This window comes from Bison bison, unplaced genomic scaffold, assembly GCF_000754665.1.
Source record: "Bison bison bison isolate TAMUID 2011002044 unplaced genomic scaffold, Bison_UMD1.0 scf7180017864289, whole genome shotgun sequence".
NCBI classification, from domain to species: Eukaryota; Metazoa; Chordata; class Mammalia; order Artiodactyla; family Bovidae; genus Bison; species Bison bison.
The window spans coordinates 4,581,226-4,597,665 of record NW_011494861.1 but is presented as its reverse complement, the minus strand read 5'-3'; the positions used below and the strand labels follow the sequence as shown (position 1 = coordinate 4,597,665).

Here is a 16,440-nt window from a genome sequence, read left to right as displayed (position 1 = left end):
AGTCTTTCCCAATATCAGGGTCTTTTCCAATGAGTTGGCTCTTCGAATCAGGTGGCCAAAGTATTGGAGATTCAGCTTCAGCTTCAGCATCAGTTCTTCCAATGAATATTTCCTTTAGGATTGACTGGTTCGATCTCCTTGCAGTCCAAGGGACTCTGAAGAGTCTTCTCCAGCACCACAGTTTGAAGTCATCAGTTCTTCAGTGCTCAGTCTTCTTTATGGTCCAACTATCACATCCATACATGACTATTGGAAAAGCCATAGCTTTTACTATACTACATTCTGTATGTTACATGCCTTCTATATGTTAATAATTTGATTATTTTACCCATGAACATGGGTGTACATTGCTTTAATAATTGAGAGATGAAATTCCTCTCTCAACATCTAAAACAAGAAATCCAAAAGTGTAACAGTTAGGGTTGTTTCAAGTAGGGAGAGGACTCATAAAATTATAGGCCCAGTGGGCATAAATATATTATGATGAAGGATAATAATTGATATTTATATTAGTGGGTCTTGGTCATTAAGAAAAGTTTAATTGTTTGCCACATACCAGGTGCTACTCTTACTATTACATCCTCAGGAGTATTGTATCCTCAGGATGAGGTTGCTGTTGTTCAGTTGCTCAGCTTAATCTATTGCAGACAACAGGCAAGAGCATGGTACACCTTAAAAGTTTTAATCCAAAGTGGATGAAGCATCTTAGAGGTGCTTATATAAAATTGAACCCTTACACATCTAGACAACTAACTTCTTGAGAATGATTCAGTCTTCAGGACTCCAGAGCTGGAACTCCTAAATGAAACAGAACAATGGCCTGTCTGTATTACTTATGGCCAAAATGTATGTGTTCTTGTGTAGCCAAATTCATCTTTCCATGCCAGTCCTGTGCAAACCTGAGCATTGGCTCCCTTGGGCTTACAGTACTTCCCTGTTTATGTGGGCTGATAGTATTTCCCTGTACACCTGGGCTTATCCCCCTCCCTGCTCACCTGGACTGACCATATCTCCTTGTTCACCTGTGTTAATCACTTCTTTCTGCTCACCTGGGCTGATTACCCATCCCTGCTCATCCAGACTGATCACTCTTCTCTGCCCCCTGGACTGGTGTTGCTTCCTGGTTTATCTGAGCTGACCACACCTCACTGCCCTCCCTTTTTCTTTGCCTCGGTGGGCCTCCTTCATGCAGCTGTGGTGGCACCAAGAAGAAACAAGTCTCCTTTGTCATTTCTGACATTATGTCGTGATTAAAAATGGCATACTTGTCAACTCATCTCAGACAGCCGCTCAAATCACAGTCTCCAGAAAAACAGGAGTTGAGAATAAGACACATCCTTGATGAGCTGGAGATGTGGTTGGATGAAAGCAGAAAAGACAAGTTCAGAGTGTAATGTGGCACATGATAAAAACCGAAACAATATGCTTTTCAAATACAGGGCGGAAACATGTTCAAGGTTAATGGAAAATTTTAGGGTCAAAGAAGACAGTGAGCTAGAAAGTAGGCAACAAATGTGACCTTGACCAATTCTATGTGGATTAGGTCACTGGAGTCTTCTACACAGGAGAGGGAGGGGACCCAGAATCCCCACCCCTCTCTAGTAAGGTGCCCTCATTAGCCAATGGGACTTGACTAGTCTGATCACTTTATTAACATAATCATTCACCCTAACCACTTATTCGCAGTGTTAGCCAGCTGTACAGACTAGCAGCTGGCCAAAGAGGCAGAAAAACCCAGGAAAAGCTGCAGGTCTGATGGATGGATGCATGTTCTGCAGTAGGGTTCCAGGCGAGGGATGCTAACATTACAGATGCCCAAAAGCAACTGTGCACTTACTTCAAAGATTTCGCAGAGCAATAAGGAACCAGGGCTCTCTCAGGCATCCCAAAGCGCTGACCCCAGGAACACACTTCTCACACACAAATGAGAGATGGAGCGTGGGAGCCATTGGAAGCGGCCGACACTCAGGCCAGACCATGTGGCTCCAGGAACCCTCCTTTCTCTGTGGGTCTATTCCTGTCTCCTCTCATTCTCCTTTCCGCATCCCTCTCTCTGCAGTTTCCCCTGTCTTACACTCTGGCTTACTTGAGTTCCTTCTCACATCAGCAAAGCCCCTTGGCTTCTCCACATCAGGATCTTTCTGGCTCCCTCTGCAGTTCTCTAATTCTTTCTGTGATTCTCAAGAAAAAAGTTTAGATGGCTCAGTTTTTGTTTTCCTGCCAGTTGGGTATCAGGGCTCCCTGGCATGTCTAAAAGTCCTAAAGGTAGATGCCCAGCTCAGTGTCCTCAGAAGAACTGGGGTCTTACAAGGTGGCCCTTTCAGCCAGACCTGGGCCCAGCAGGCTGGGATCTAATTTCCTTAGCAAAGACTGGGCAGTGGATTTCCTATTTCTGGAAACCTGGAAAGCTGTTTCAGTTGGAGATCGAGTTCTGCATTTTCACCTCTGTTCCCTTCCCAACAGGCTAGGTGACAATGATGTCACTTCCTTTCTCCATAAAATGATAATAACACTGTTTGCCACATACCAGGTGCTACTCTTACTATTACATCCTCAGGAGTATTGTATCCTCAGGAGGAGGTTGCTGTTGTTCAGTTGCTCAGGCATGTATAACTCTTTGCAACCCCATGGAATGCAGCACGCCAGGCTTCCCTGTCCTTCAATATCTCCAGGAGTTTGCTCAAACTCATGCCCATCAAGTCAGTAATGCCATCCAACCATCTCATCCTCTGTTGCTCCCTTTTCCTCCTGCTCTCAGTCTTTCCCAGCATCAGGGTCTTTTCCAGTGAGTCGGCTCTCCACATCAGGTAGCCAAAGTATTGGAGCTTCAACTTCAGCATCAGTCCTTTTAATGAATATTCAGGGTTGATTTCCTTTAGGGTTGACTGGTTTGATCTCCTTGCATGAGGAAGTACTAACCTTAAGTCTTATTAAACTGGAGAAATGGAGGCAAAGAGCAGTTGAATAACTTGCTGAAGGTCACACAGCTAGTAAGTGGTAGAGCAGGGATCTGAACTCTGTTGATCTGGCCACAGAACCCTTTCTCTCCACCAGAGTTAAATCATGCTACTGTACTGCCATTGCAGCATCCCTCAGACTCCAGGGAAAAGTAGGCCATGAGATTAAAGAAGCTGCAGAGGGCCTTCGCTCTGTTCTACAGAACAGGACGGTCCTTTGTTTCAGGTCAGGAACATTTCTGCCCTTTGCTTGTGTCCTCTGTGAAGGGCATGGGAGGTGCGAGCCTGTCAGCAAGTATAATCTTGAAAACTTCTCTCTCAGCTAACTTCAAGGACTGTTTACCCAAGTGGACACAGGAGGATTAGGCAATTCATTGATCCGGCATGTAGGATGGGTTTGGGTGTGACCAAGTGCACTGTGGCTGTCAGAGTAAATCCATTCCATAGAGCAACTCAGACACCCACAGCAGCTGGGATAACCCAGGATACATGTTGGATGTGGCTCGTGAGCTGGGACTCAGCATCCACCAGTGATTCAAGAGTTAGGATGAGGAACTTCCCTGGTGGTCCAGTGGTTAAAACTTTGCCTTCCAACACAGGGGGTGCAGCCCTAGGGCAGCCCTAAGTCTGCATTAGTGGCAGGTGTCTACTGCTGAGGCAGGCAGGAAATACCACGTAGCATCTGGCTGGGAGTTGATGATGGACAGGGAGGCCTGGCGTGCTGCGATTCATGGGGTCGCAAAGAGTCGGACATGACTGAGCGACTGATCTGATCTGATCTGATCTGGGAGCTAAGATCCCTCATGCCTTGTGGCCGGAAAACCAAAACATCAAAAAACGGAAGCAATGTAACAAATTCAATAAAGACTTTAAAAATGGTCCCCCCATACACACACACAAAATAGGCTTAAGAAAAAAAGAGGATGAGAACAGAACAGCCTACAGTTGGATTCTCCATTTCATGCTCAAACATGGGGCTTCCCCAGTGACTCAGCAGATAAAGAATCCACCTGTAATGCAGGAGACAGAGAGACGTGGGTTTGATCCCTGGGTCAGGGAGATCCCCTGGAGGAGGAATTGGCAACCCACTCCAGTATTCTTACCAGGAGAATCCCATGGACAGAGGAGCCTGGGGAGCTACAGTCCATGGAGTCTCGAAAGAGTCGACACCACTGACCACGCATGGGGCCCAGGCCGTCTCTCCAACTGTCTGGCTGAGGGCAGCCCTAAGTCTGCATTAGTGGCAGGTGTCTACTGCTGAGGCAGGCAGGAAATACCACGCAGCATCCGGCTGGGGTTTTAGGCACTGGTGATGCTCCTCACCGGTTCCCTTCCTGGGCCCTGCTTGCCAGGAACGAGGTCACAGAAAATGCCATTGTTTTGGAAAAACCTCCCCACTCTGCAGCCCTCTGCCTGGGGCCATCTCCTTGGCCCAAGGTAGTTGCTTGCCCACAAAGGCTGCACTGTGTGACCCTCTGAGTGAGTTTTCATAAATCAGACAGCAAACATCCGAACCCTCAGGCGAAGTGGACTCAGTGCTTGTGCCAGAGGTGATGGGACAGGTGCGCGTCACCTGGCCAGGGAAGCGGGTGTGGGGGGCGTGCTATTTTTCAGTGGGCACAGCGAAGGGTGGATCAGCCAGCCAGACCCGGTAAATTGTTATTTACGGTTTCTGAGCCTTTAAAAGAGGAGCCTCCGCAGCATCGGCCCTGACTCCAGACCTGCTGCAGCATGATCACCCTGCTATTCCTGCTCGTGGTGGGAGCCCAGGCCCAGCACGAGTGGACCTACTCAGGTAAGGCCCACCCCAGGGGCAGTGCCCACTTCTCGAGGGTGAAGCCTGGTCAGTCAGGGGCGACCACGTGTGACAACTCTGTGCGGTGCTGTTGGGAGCTCTGCGTCTCGGGCTGGGGGAGACCTCGGTTAGGGAGAAGACGACAAAGTTCTCCCCATGCTTTTCCACTCCTGGTGCTGGCTTGACAGCTCACTCAGTGCTCCTGACAGCAAAGCCATTTGCACTCTTTGTCTGTGTAGATAAAAAATAAAGTGGTTATACGGAGTGAAGTAAGTCAGAAAGAGAAAGACAAATACTGTATATTAACACACGTGTATGGTATCTAGAAAGATGGGACTGATGAACCTATCTGTAGGACAGCGAGGGGCTTCCCTGGTGGCTCAGGTGGTAAAGAATCTGCCTGCAATGATGGAGACCCAGGTTCGGTCCCTGGGTTGGGAAAATCCCCTGGAGAAAGGAATGGCTGCCCACTCCAGTATTCTTGCCTGGAGGATTCCATGGACAGAGGAGCCTGGCTGGCTATAGTCCATGGGGTCACAAAGAGTTGGACATGACTGAGCGACTATCACTTTCACTTCAGTAGAGATGCCAGCATAGAGAACAGATTTGTGGACACAGGAAGGGGAAGAAGAGCGTGTGACGAATTGAGAGAAGAGCATGGAAACAAACACATTACCATAGGTAAAACACACTGCCAGTGGGGATTTCTGTATGACTCAGGGAGCTCAATCCAGTGCTCTGTGACAACCTAGAGGGGTGGGATAGCGTGATGGGAGGGCGGTTCAGGAAGGAGGTAACATATGAATGCACGGGTACTAAGTCGCTTCAGTCATGTCTGATTCATGGACTATAGCCCACCAGGCTCCTCCATTCATGGGATTCTCCAGGCAAGAATATTAGAGTGGACAGCCAGGCCTTCCTGCAGGGGATCTTCCCAACCCAGGAATCAAACCTGTGTCTTTTATGTCTCCTGCATTAGCAGGCAGGTTCTTTACTACTAGCATCACCTGAGAAGCCCAGATATATGTATACCTGTAGCTGATTCATGTTGATATATGGCAGAAACCAACACAGTATTGTAAAGCAATTATCCTCCAACAGGAAAAAAAAAAAGTGGTTGAAGGGAGCTCCTTGCAGTCCCACCGAGAATGTGTGGGGTTTGCAAGAACTTTCTTATTGGAAATTCCATGATACACAGTTTATCTAGAATGACTCAATGTGCCGAGAACCAAGTGACCACTACATGGCCTCCGGGCTGGTCTCTCTCCCTTGCCTAGCCCTGCTGAAGCCCCAGACTCACACCTTGAGCCCCACTTACAGGACATGAAGTGGAAAAAAAAAAACTCTGGTGTTTACCACAGGCCCACATGTGAGCCAAAGAGAGGAAGATTGTGGGGTTCAGATAAGAAATACCTCTTCTGCGTGGCAGGAGCAAAAGCACCTGCCTGGCCCTCCTCCTTTATGTCCTGGAGGGAGGCATGGGGCCCAAGAGGATGCTCACGGCTGCTGGAGTCAGGAGCAAGCAGGTTTTGAACCTGTTCTCTGCACAGTCCACCCCGGCCTCAGATACTGGGGGGAGTGTCCACCTAGGGTGTCCTGTTAAGTCAAGGGCAGCAGAGTTAGGGACATCATGGGAAGGTTCAGGAAGTCTGGCAGCAGAGGGCAGGACAGCCAACTGACCAATCATTCTGTCTGACCCAGAGGATCCCTCCCTGGCTCAGCGCCATGAGACCCCAGGGTTTCTGCTTGGGCAGGCCCATAGATGCTGAGGGTGGTTGTAGGGTAAGGACAAGCGAGGATTCCCACAGTGCAGACTGTCCCTCTCAGCTCAGCACAGCCTGAGACTGTGGCCTTCTGGAAACACCAGGAGTACAGGAAAGCTACTGCAATTACCTCTTGGAAACACTTGAGAAACCCCCATGCTGGCAAAAAGCAATTTGGCCCATGAAGGGGCTGTGCTCAAGACGTTTGGCCTTGGGACTTCCCTGGGGTCCAGTGGTTAAGATTCTGCACTTCTAATGCAGAGAGCAGGGGTTCGATCCCTGGTCCCAAGACCTTAGATCCTGCATGCCAGGCACGGAGCAAAAAAAAAAAAATTCTGACTTTGATGCTTGCATCTGCCTCTAGGAAAGACTTGCCTACAATTTGGTGTGTATTATTGAATAGTGAGGAGAGGAGGAGAAATAAAGAATTGACTTTTTATTGAACCAGGAAACTATAAGAGGCTCAGATATGATCATCTTTCTCAAAATAACCTGTGGATGACACAGCTGCCCAGTGAGGGGGAAAGAGAGCTGGAGTCCCTGTTGCAAATGGGTGAGACCAGACTCCTCAACTGTTTGCAGGCTGAATAACCCATTACAAAGACTTGCTTTTTTTTGTTTTTTGTTTTTTAATTTTTTGGCTGTCCACACAGTGTGTGGGATCTCAATTCCCAGTCCAGGTATCTAACTGTGGAAGTGCACAGTCTTAACCACTAGACTATCAGGGAATTCCTATGATGACTTGCTTTTATCACTCTTTTCTGTGATTAGTAACTACCTTTAAAAAGATAAATTTCCTTTCTTTGACATTTTTTCAACTAATTATTCTAGGTCATCCTTGAACCTGATGCTTCGTTTCTTGCCTTGAATCCACAGTGTAGGCACCCAGGTGGTCTTTACAATACTGGGAACCAGTGAAGAGGGGTTGGGAAAGAAAAGAGGTGGGAAGGTCCTGCCGGTAGGGTGTAGATGGGGCTTTGATAATGTTGAGGGCCGGGAAAGGAAACTGCCACTCAGAAGAAGTGAGGAAAAGCCCTTAAAAGTAACACAGGAAGGCCAAGGCCAAGGAGCCCTCAGGACCATTTATCATCTGTGTGCCAAGTTCCTTTAGTCAGGTCTGACTCTTTGTGACCTCATGAACTGTAGCCCACAGGCTCCTCTGTCCATGGGATTCTCCAGGCAAGAACACTGGAGTGGGTTGCCATGCCCTCCTTCAGGGGATCTTCCCAACCCAGGGATCGAACCTGTGTCTCTTTTATCTCCTGCATTGGCAGGCAGGTTCTTTACCACTAGCACCATAGCCAGATCCCATATTCATCAGCTGACAGTCACTCAAAGGAAAAACCAAAGCTAGGTCTTAAAGATAGCCATTGCTTTCAAAATAATAAGCCATGTTCTCAGGGCCAGTGGTTGCAACAGAAAAATTAGGAACCAGCCCCGAAGCCCTCCAGGGTCTGTGAAGCTGATTTAGAAGCCCTTCCTGCCTCTTTGGGCTTCCCAGATAGCTCAGTGGTAAAGAATCCATTTGCCATTGCAGGAGATGCAGGTTTGATCCCTGGGTCAGGAAGATTCCCTGGAGAAGGAAATGGCAACCCACTCCAATATTCTTGCCTGGGAAATCCCAGGGACAGAGGAGCCTGGCAGGCTACAGTCCATGGGGTCACAAAAAGTTGGACACAACTGAACAACTGAACAACAACAACCCACCTCCTGGAGGCCCTGCTCTGCTTTCTGGAAGGCAGGCCTCCGGCCTTGATCTCAACCTCTGCCGGCCTCCCTGGCCAGGCCCTGCTGTGAGCTACCAGCTCTGGCCTCTATACTGGGTGAAGTGCCCACAGAGAGGGCCCGGCTGGGCAGCACCTCTCACTGTGACCCCCTTGGCTCTCTCCCATGTCAGAGGGGGTGCTGGATGAAAAACACTGGAGGCTGCAGTACCCGGACTGTGGGGGGACAAGACAGTCGCCCATTGACCTGAAGATGAAGAAAGTTCGGTACAACCCTTCCCTGAGGGCTCTGAACCTCACAGGCTACGGACTCCGGCAAGGGGAGTTCCCCATGACCAACAACGGCCACACGGGTAAGGATGGGCGACAGACCGGCTTCTGTCCCTGGGGGAAGCGGGCGGTGGGGGAGGCTGGCAGGGCTGCCCGGAGCTGGACACCAGAGCTGCAGAGTGTGGCCTGGGGGCTGCAGGTGTTGAGTCCTGGCACTTCATCCCGGGTCGTGCAGCAGCTGTCTGTAGACTCGGTTCCCCACTCACCCCTTCATTTCGCACTGGCCTCTCTCCAAGCCCACTCTGACCCAACCAGCGGAAATTCAGCAGACAGACAGGCAACGCAGCGAAGCTGCACGGCCCACTGTGTGTTCTGTTGATCTGTGCCCTGGTCTGATTGGCCACGTTTTCTATGTGTGAAGGTCAGACAGGAAAGGCTGGGTGTTGGGGCCCCCCTATTTTAGAAGCCCAGATTGGACACTTATAAAATCCAGCTATACCTTGGCACACATCTTTCTCATTTTCACCATGTGGGTTCATCTCCTCCAAGCCTCAAGACAAGCCCAGAGGGAGGTATTTTTTAGGCTGAAACCAGGGACTTTGAGAATCTAAGGGACTTCCAGTCATACAGTCTCTAATGGTCGAGCTGGACACAGTCCCCAGATGTCTGATTCCTCCACTGTGTCCTCCTTGGAAACATCCCTTTCTACTCCCATTACTGTCCATTTGCATAGGCTTATGGAGGGTAGGGTCATAGGACTCAGATTCCCTCTTTGCTCTATTGAGAAAATAAAACCCATTGCTCTTCATGTGGCTGGTGAAGGTAGCAGCCCTCAGATACCTATGATTTGGATCACCAACCTCCACAAATAATTCATGAAAGCGTCATTTTATCACGAATGTCAAGATCCTGCTTCCAACATCACTCTCTGAAGCATCTGGGAGGTTGGCAGAAGAGTGGGACCTTTTCAGACTGGCTTCTTTCCCCTGTGCTGTGCTGTGCTTTGTCCCTCAGTCGTGTCCAACTCTTTGCGACCCCATGGACTGCAGCCCGCCAGGCTCCTCTGTCCATGGGATTCTCCAGGCAAGAATACTGGAGTGGGTTGCCATGCCCTCCTCCAGGGGATCTTCCCAACCCAGGGATCTAACCGGGGTCTCCTGCATTGCAGGCAGATTCTTTGCCAGCTGAGTTACCAGGGAAGCCCTTCTTTCACCTAGTCATATGCATTGAAGGTTGCTCTGTGTCTTTTCACAACTTGATAGCTCCTTTCTTTTTTGGCATTGGATAATATTCCATTGTCTGGATGCACCAAAGTTCAGTTACCCATTCACCAACTTAAGGGCATCTTAGCTGCTTCCAAGATTTAGCAATAAGGATAAAGCTGCTATTAACATCAATGAACACCAATGTGTAGATGTTTGTGTGGACATAAGGTTTCCACTCATTTGGGAAAACAGCAAGGAGCACGATTGCTGGATTGTATGGTAAGAGTATGTTTAGTTTTGTAAGAAACTGCTCATCTCTCTTCCAAAGTGGCTGCACCGTGTTGCATTCCCACCAGCAATGCACGAGTGTTCCTCTTGCTCCACATCCTTGCCAGCATTTAGTGTTGTCAGTGTTCTGGATTTTGGTTATTCTCATAGATGTATAGTGGCATCTCATGGTTGGTTTAATTTGTATTTCCTTGATGAACTGTGCTGTGGAGCATCTTTTCATATGTGTATTTGCCATCTGTGTATCTTCTTTGGGGAGGTATCTGTTATGGTCTTTGGGTTATCTGTCTTCTTATTGTTGAATTTTAAGGGTTCATTGTATATTTTGGGTGGCAGTTCTTTATCAGATGTGTCTTGTACAAATATTTCTTTCCAGTCTATGGCTTGTTGTCTACTTCTCTTGATGCTCTCTTTTTCAGAAGTTTTAAATCGTAATTGAGCCCAGCTTATCAATTCTTTCTTTCACGAATTGCGTCTTTGCTGTTGAATCTAAAAAGGTACCATACCCAAAGTTATCTGGATTTTCTCCCATGTTATCTTCTAAGAATTTTATGGTTTTGTACATTACATTTAGATCTGTGATCTATTTTGCATTAATTTTGGTGAAGCGTATAAGGTCTTTATCTAGATTCTTTTTTTTTTTTTTTGCATGTGGATGTCTAGTTGTTCCAGCACCATTTGTTGAAGAGACTCTCTTTGCTCCATTGTATCACCTTTGCCATAGGCTTCCCTGGTGGCTTAGTGGTAAAGAATCCCCCTGCCAATGCAGGAGATGAAGGTTCGATTCCTGGGTCAGGAAGATCCCCTGGAGAAGGAAATGAAAATCCACTCCAGTATTCTTGCTTGGGAAATCTCATGGACAGAGGAGCTGGGCAGGCTACAGTTCATGGGGCTCACAAAGAATCAGACACGACTCAGCAAGTAAAGAACAATAACAACATCACCTTTGCTACTTGGTTAAAGATCAGTTGAATATATTTATGGTGGTCTATTTCTGGGTTTTCTTTTCGGTTCACCGATCTATTTATGTATTCTTCCACCAAGACCACACCGCATTGATTATTGTAGCTTTTTTTCCCCCTGGCCTTATAGAGAGGCGTGTGGGATCTTAGTTCACGACCAGGAATTGAACCCATGCCCCCTGCAGTGGAAGTGCAGAGTCCTAACCACTGAACCTCCAGGGAAGTCCCTACTGTAGCTTTTTAGTAAGCCTTTAAAAAAAAATTAATTTATTTATTTGGCTGGACTGGGTCTTAGTTGCTGCATGTGGGATCTAGTTCCCTGACTAGGGATCAAACCCGGGCTCCTAGATGGGGAGTATAGCATCTTAGCTACTGGAGCACCAGATGTCCCTACTGAAGCTCTACAGTAAGTCTTAAAGTTGGGCATCATTGGTGCTCCAACTTTATTCCCCTCCTTCAACACTGTGTCAGCTATCCTGGGCCTTTGGCTTCTCCATGTGAATGTCAGAATTAGTTCGTTGACATCTACAAGATAACCTATTGGGGTTTTGATTGGGACCACACTGAGTCTCTAGGTCACATTGAGAAGAACTGACATCTGGACAATAGTGAGTCTTCCTATCCAGGAATATGTACTACCTCTCCATTTTTTTAGTTATTCTGTGACTCCTTTCATCAGAATTTTTCAGTTTTCCTCATATAGATCTTGTATATAATTCATTAGCTTTATACCTAATTATTTAATTGGGAGGGAGTGCTAATGTAAATGATATTGTGGGGTTTTTGTGGCTTAAACCACAGAACCTTATTTTCTCACTGTTGTGGAGAGTAGAAGTCCAAGATCAAGCGTTGCAAGATTAGTTTCTTTTTCAAGGCCTTTCTCATTGATTTGCAGATGGTCAATGGGATTGTGTTCTTAATTTCAAATTCTGCTTTATATATCTATTTAATGTTTATATCCTTCCATTTTTATTATTAGATTAGAATACAGATATAAAATTACATTTTAACAAAAAGAAATCGAAAACACACTTGGATGTTGAGAGAAAGTGCTGCAAAAGTTTCTAAAGCTTATTTTCTTCTTTTCCAAAAAATATTTATTTATTTATTTGGCTGCACCAGGTCTTGGTTGCAGCGTGCAAGATCTTCAGTTGCGGCTTGTGGGATCTACTTCCCAGACCAGGGATTGAACCCCGAGGTCCCCTGCACTGGGAGCATACACCACCAGGGAAGTCCTTCTAAAACTTGCTTTCAGTTTCTCTATTTTGTTGTAGACATGAGCACAGAAAATGCTCAGATCATGTGGTTTTTCTGGGCTGATAAGAATCTGGTTAAATTAGTTCCAAACAAAGAAGAGTAAGTTCTGGAAGTTAAATCAATTGTCAGAATCCGGAAGGTTCAGCAAATTGATTTTGGGGAGGACGGCTAGTTGGCCTCACCTTTTCAAAAGCACAGTGATAAGCCCAGAAGTGCTGCCATTTTTCAATCCGGCCTGTGCAATCCTGTTGATACAGCTTGAGAACTGAGACATTCTGTCTGCAGGGGATTGTGTTTCTGGGGAAACACGCTTATCGGGATCTCTGTTACGTCTTCTGTGGTACTAACTGTCTTCAGCTCTGCAGTCTCTGGACACAGAAAACTGAACACCTTCTTTGATAAACTCTTCCATTTTCCTCATGGGAGCACTGACTTTGAGGCAGGCCACATTGTAAGCACTAAACACAAAACACCTGTTCTGCCAAAGGGCATGTAAAACCTCAGAGGCCAGATTCCTGCCTTCTGGCATATTATGAAGCTGTCATCACAGCTTCCTGCTGCTTCTGGAAAGGAAGCAGGGGGCATTTGACAGATATCAAATTCCTAATTTGGGGGTTTTTTGGCCACACCTTGAGAAGTGTGGAATCTAATTGCTTGACCAGGGATCCAACCCATGCCCCCTGCATGGGAAGTACAGAGTCTTAACCACTGGACCACCAGGGAAGTCCTCAAAGATCTCATATATGCTCGTTAAGAAATGTGCTTGCTTATAACTATCATCAATGACTTTAAATAGAAAAACCTTATTAACAAGACAGATGCTGACTGTCCCTTTCCAAGTCCTAAGTTATACTCTCATAGATATTTTTCTTGGTCACTTTTGGGGTCACTCTGCATGTCTCCCTTTTGCCTGACTCATTCCAAAATATAGAGATTTCTCTGAGGCCTGAGCCAGTGGAATAAACAAGACAGCTTTCTGACCAGAGTGACTTCCCTGTAGAAAGTCTGTAGGGCCCAAGGCATGAGTTAGCTAGAAGACTGAACCATTTTCCTGTCGGCAAGAACCTAACGTTTGAAACTGTTGATGATTACATCAAATTCAATACCGTGCTGAGAGTCTGCGTGTTCCCTGACATGCCACAGAATTTGATCTCTTGTCTTCTGAAAACAAATTGAGGCCTGCAGTGATGATGTCCTGTCCAGGCCTGGTTCTGCCTGGACCTATGAACTGAGTGACTGCAAATCTTTCTACCTCCCTGGGTTGGCTCTTTGGTCCATAAAATAAAAGGACTTCTCTAGGGGTCCAGTAGTTAAGAATCGACCTGCAAATGCAGGGGACACAGGTTTGATCCCTGATCTGGGAAGATTCCACAAGCCACGGGACAGCTAAGCCCAAGCACCACAACTACTGAGCCTGTGCTCTAGAACCCAGGAGCTATAACTATTGAAGCCCACATGCCCTAGAGCCTGTGCTCCACAAGAGAAGCCACCATAATGAGAAGCTAGCACACCACAACTAGAGAAAGCCTGAGCAGCAATGAAGACCCAGAGCAGTTCAGCAACAAAAAAAGGGTTGAAACCCTCAGGGATGCTCCCTTCTATGCAGCGGGATGGGTTGTTTAGTTGGGCTGGTTCTAGAAGTCAACGTGGGATGAAGATTTTAACCACATCATGGAAAAGATAATGACCTCAATTCAGCCTTCCAGGGTATTCACCTCAGGTAGTAAAAGTAACGGAGAAGGCAATGGCACCCCACTCCAGTACTCTTGCCTGGAAAATCCCATGGACGGAGGAGCCTGGTAGGCTGCAGTCCATGGGATCGCTAAGAGGTGGACACGACGGAGCGACTTCACTTTCACTTTTCACTTTCATGCATTGGAGAAAGAAATGGCAACCCACTCCAGTATTCTTGCCTGGAGAATCCCAGGGACGGGGGAGCCTGATGGGCTGCCATCTATGGAGTCGCACAGAGTAGGACACAACTGAAGCAACTTAGCTTAGCAGTAAAAGTAATCAAAACAGTCCCAAGAGGCCCCACTTCCTGTTCCCTACCCTGTGGGCAAATTCCAAAATTGGCCACAGGTGAAGAGTGGAGGCTTCCACACTCACTAGCCCTATTTTTTCAGGGTAATCAGTTGGACCTGCCCTTTGGTGTCCTGCCCCTGACCTGCTGGTCCTGAGTGGGAAGGTGTGTGCCCTGGGACAAGTGCCTGTCCAGCCCAGCTCAGGGCCTGGTCCCCAACTGGCCCTGTGTGCCAGTGCCTCCTCTGCAGGGGTCACCCTGCCCATGGCAATCCAGGTCTGTCTATAGCACCAGCTTGCTCCAGGAGTGGGCAGGTGAGCAGGGTCGCTGCCTCACCTGCGGGCCTGTCCTGTCCCCGCCCGTCCGCACACTCCCTGCCCCTCGTCTTCTCTTCTAGTACAGATCAGCCTGCCATCCACCATGCGCATGACAACCTCCGACGGCACGCAGTACTTAGCCAAGCAGATGCACTTCCACTGGGGCGGAGCATCCTCGGAGATCAGCGGCTCTGAGCACACTGTGGATGGGATGCGATACATAATTGAGGTACCTTCAGGCTCCTCTTTCTTTCAAACCCCATAGTCATGTTTGTGTTACTGTCTTTTTAAAAAATATTTATTTATTTATTGGCTGTCCTGGTTCTTTGCCACTGCGAGGGCTTTTCTCCAGTCTGCCACCCCATGGACTGCAGCCCTCCACGCTCCTCTGTCCATGTGATTTCCCAGGCAAGAATATTGGAGTGGGTTGCTACTTCCTCCTGCAAGAGATCTTCCCAACCCAGGGATCAAACCTAGGTCTCCTGTGTTTGATCGGCAGGTGGATTCTTTACCACTGAGCCACCTGGGAAGCCCTGTTTTAAAAAATATTTATTTATTTTATTTTTGACTGTCCAGATCTTCATTGCTGCTAGGCCTTTTCTCTAGTTGCAGTGGTTGGGCTTCTCACTGCGGTGGCTTCTTTTGTGGAGCACGACTTGTAGAGCCTCAGACTTCCATAGTTGTGGCATGTGGGCTCAGTAATTGCAGCTCCCAGCTCTAGCGCATAGGCTCAGTTGTTTCGGAACAGAAGCTTAGTTTGCTCCTCAGCATGTGGGATCTTCTCAGATCAGGGATCAAACCCAGGTTTCCTGCATTGGAGGCAGATTCTTTACTACTGAACCACCAGGGAAGCCCGGTTTAATTTATTTTTAATTTATTATCACTATTATTTTTTGGTGGCTCTTGCTGCTTCTAGGCTTTCTCTAGTTCCAGTGAGTGGGGGCTACTCTCTGTCATGCTGCACAGGATTCTCATTGAGGTGGCTTCTCTTGTTGCGGAGCTCGGGCTCTCGGGTGTGCAGGCTTCAGCAGCTGTGCTGCACCGGCTGAGTTGCCCTTTGGCACGTGGGATCTTCCTGGACCAGGGATTGAACTGGTGTCCCCTGCATTGCAAAGCAGATTCTTAACCATTGGACTACCAGGTAAGCCCTACTTTTCTCACTAAAACAGCCAAAAACACTTTGTGCAGTGGTGAGTCAGGTCACCCTGAGGTTAAATTTATTTTTCATTCACTCACCACTAATCACTGCTCTGTGCTGGGGGTTCCGGATGGGTCCCCTCCTTCACGAAGTCAGCCCAAAGCAGGAGTATACAGCCCAGAGAGTGGGGCAAGCCCTCTTTAGTTTCAGCTGGATTTCTGTGTGGTAGATTTGCTGGTTTCCTCTCTTGCTTAGGACGGGTGCTTGCCAAGTCGCTTTAGTCATGTCTGACTCTTTGCAAGCCCATGGATCGTAGCCTGACAGGTTCCTCTATACATAGGATTTTCCAGGCAAGAATACTGGAGTGGGTTGCCATGCCCTCCTCCAGGGGATCTTCCCTGCCCAGGGATTGAACTTACGTATTTTAAGGCTCCTGCCTTGGCAAGCGGGTTCTTTACCACTAGTGCTACCTAGGAGGCTTCATAAGGAAAGCCTATTGGATTCTACTTCAAAACAGAGACCTGATGAGACACTACCTGAAAAGATGTGGCTAGTGAGGATTATTCGGAGAAGGCGATGGCACCCCACTCCAGTACTTTTGCCTGGAAAATCCCATGGATGGAGGAGCCTGGTGGGCTGTAGTCCATGGGGTCGCTAGAGTCGGACACGACTGAACGACTTCACTTTCACTTTTCACTTTCATGCATTGGAGAAGGAAATGGCAACCCACTCCATACACCT

General features: G+C 47.7%; 1 protein-coding gene across 1 annotated transcript in view; it reads left to right on the top strand.

Annotated features, from left to right (window-relative positions):
• Positions 1-4,622: 4,622 nt before the first annotated feature.
• Positions 4,623-16,440, top strand: part of CA6 (carbonic anhydrase VI) — a 24,857-nt gene continuing 13,039 nt past the window's right edge. The window contains exons 1-3 of the mRNA XM_010849932.1: positions 4,623-4,752; positions 8,413-8,592; positions 14,642-14,790. Coding sequence (XP_010848234.1) covers positions 4,689-4,752; positions 8,413-8,592; positions 14,642-14,790 — 393 coding nt within the window. The 5' untranslated portion in view covers positions 4,623-4,688. The remainder of the gene's footprint in view (positions 4,753-8,412; positions 8,593-14,641; positions 14,791-16,440) is intronic.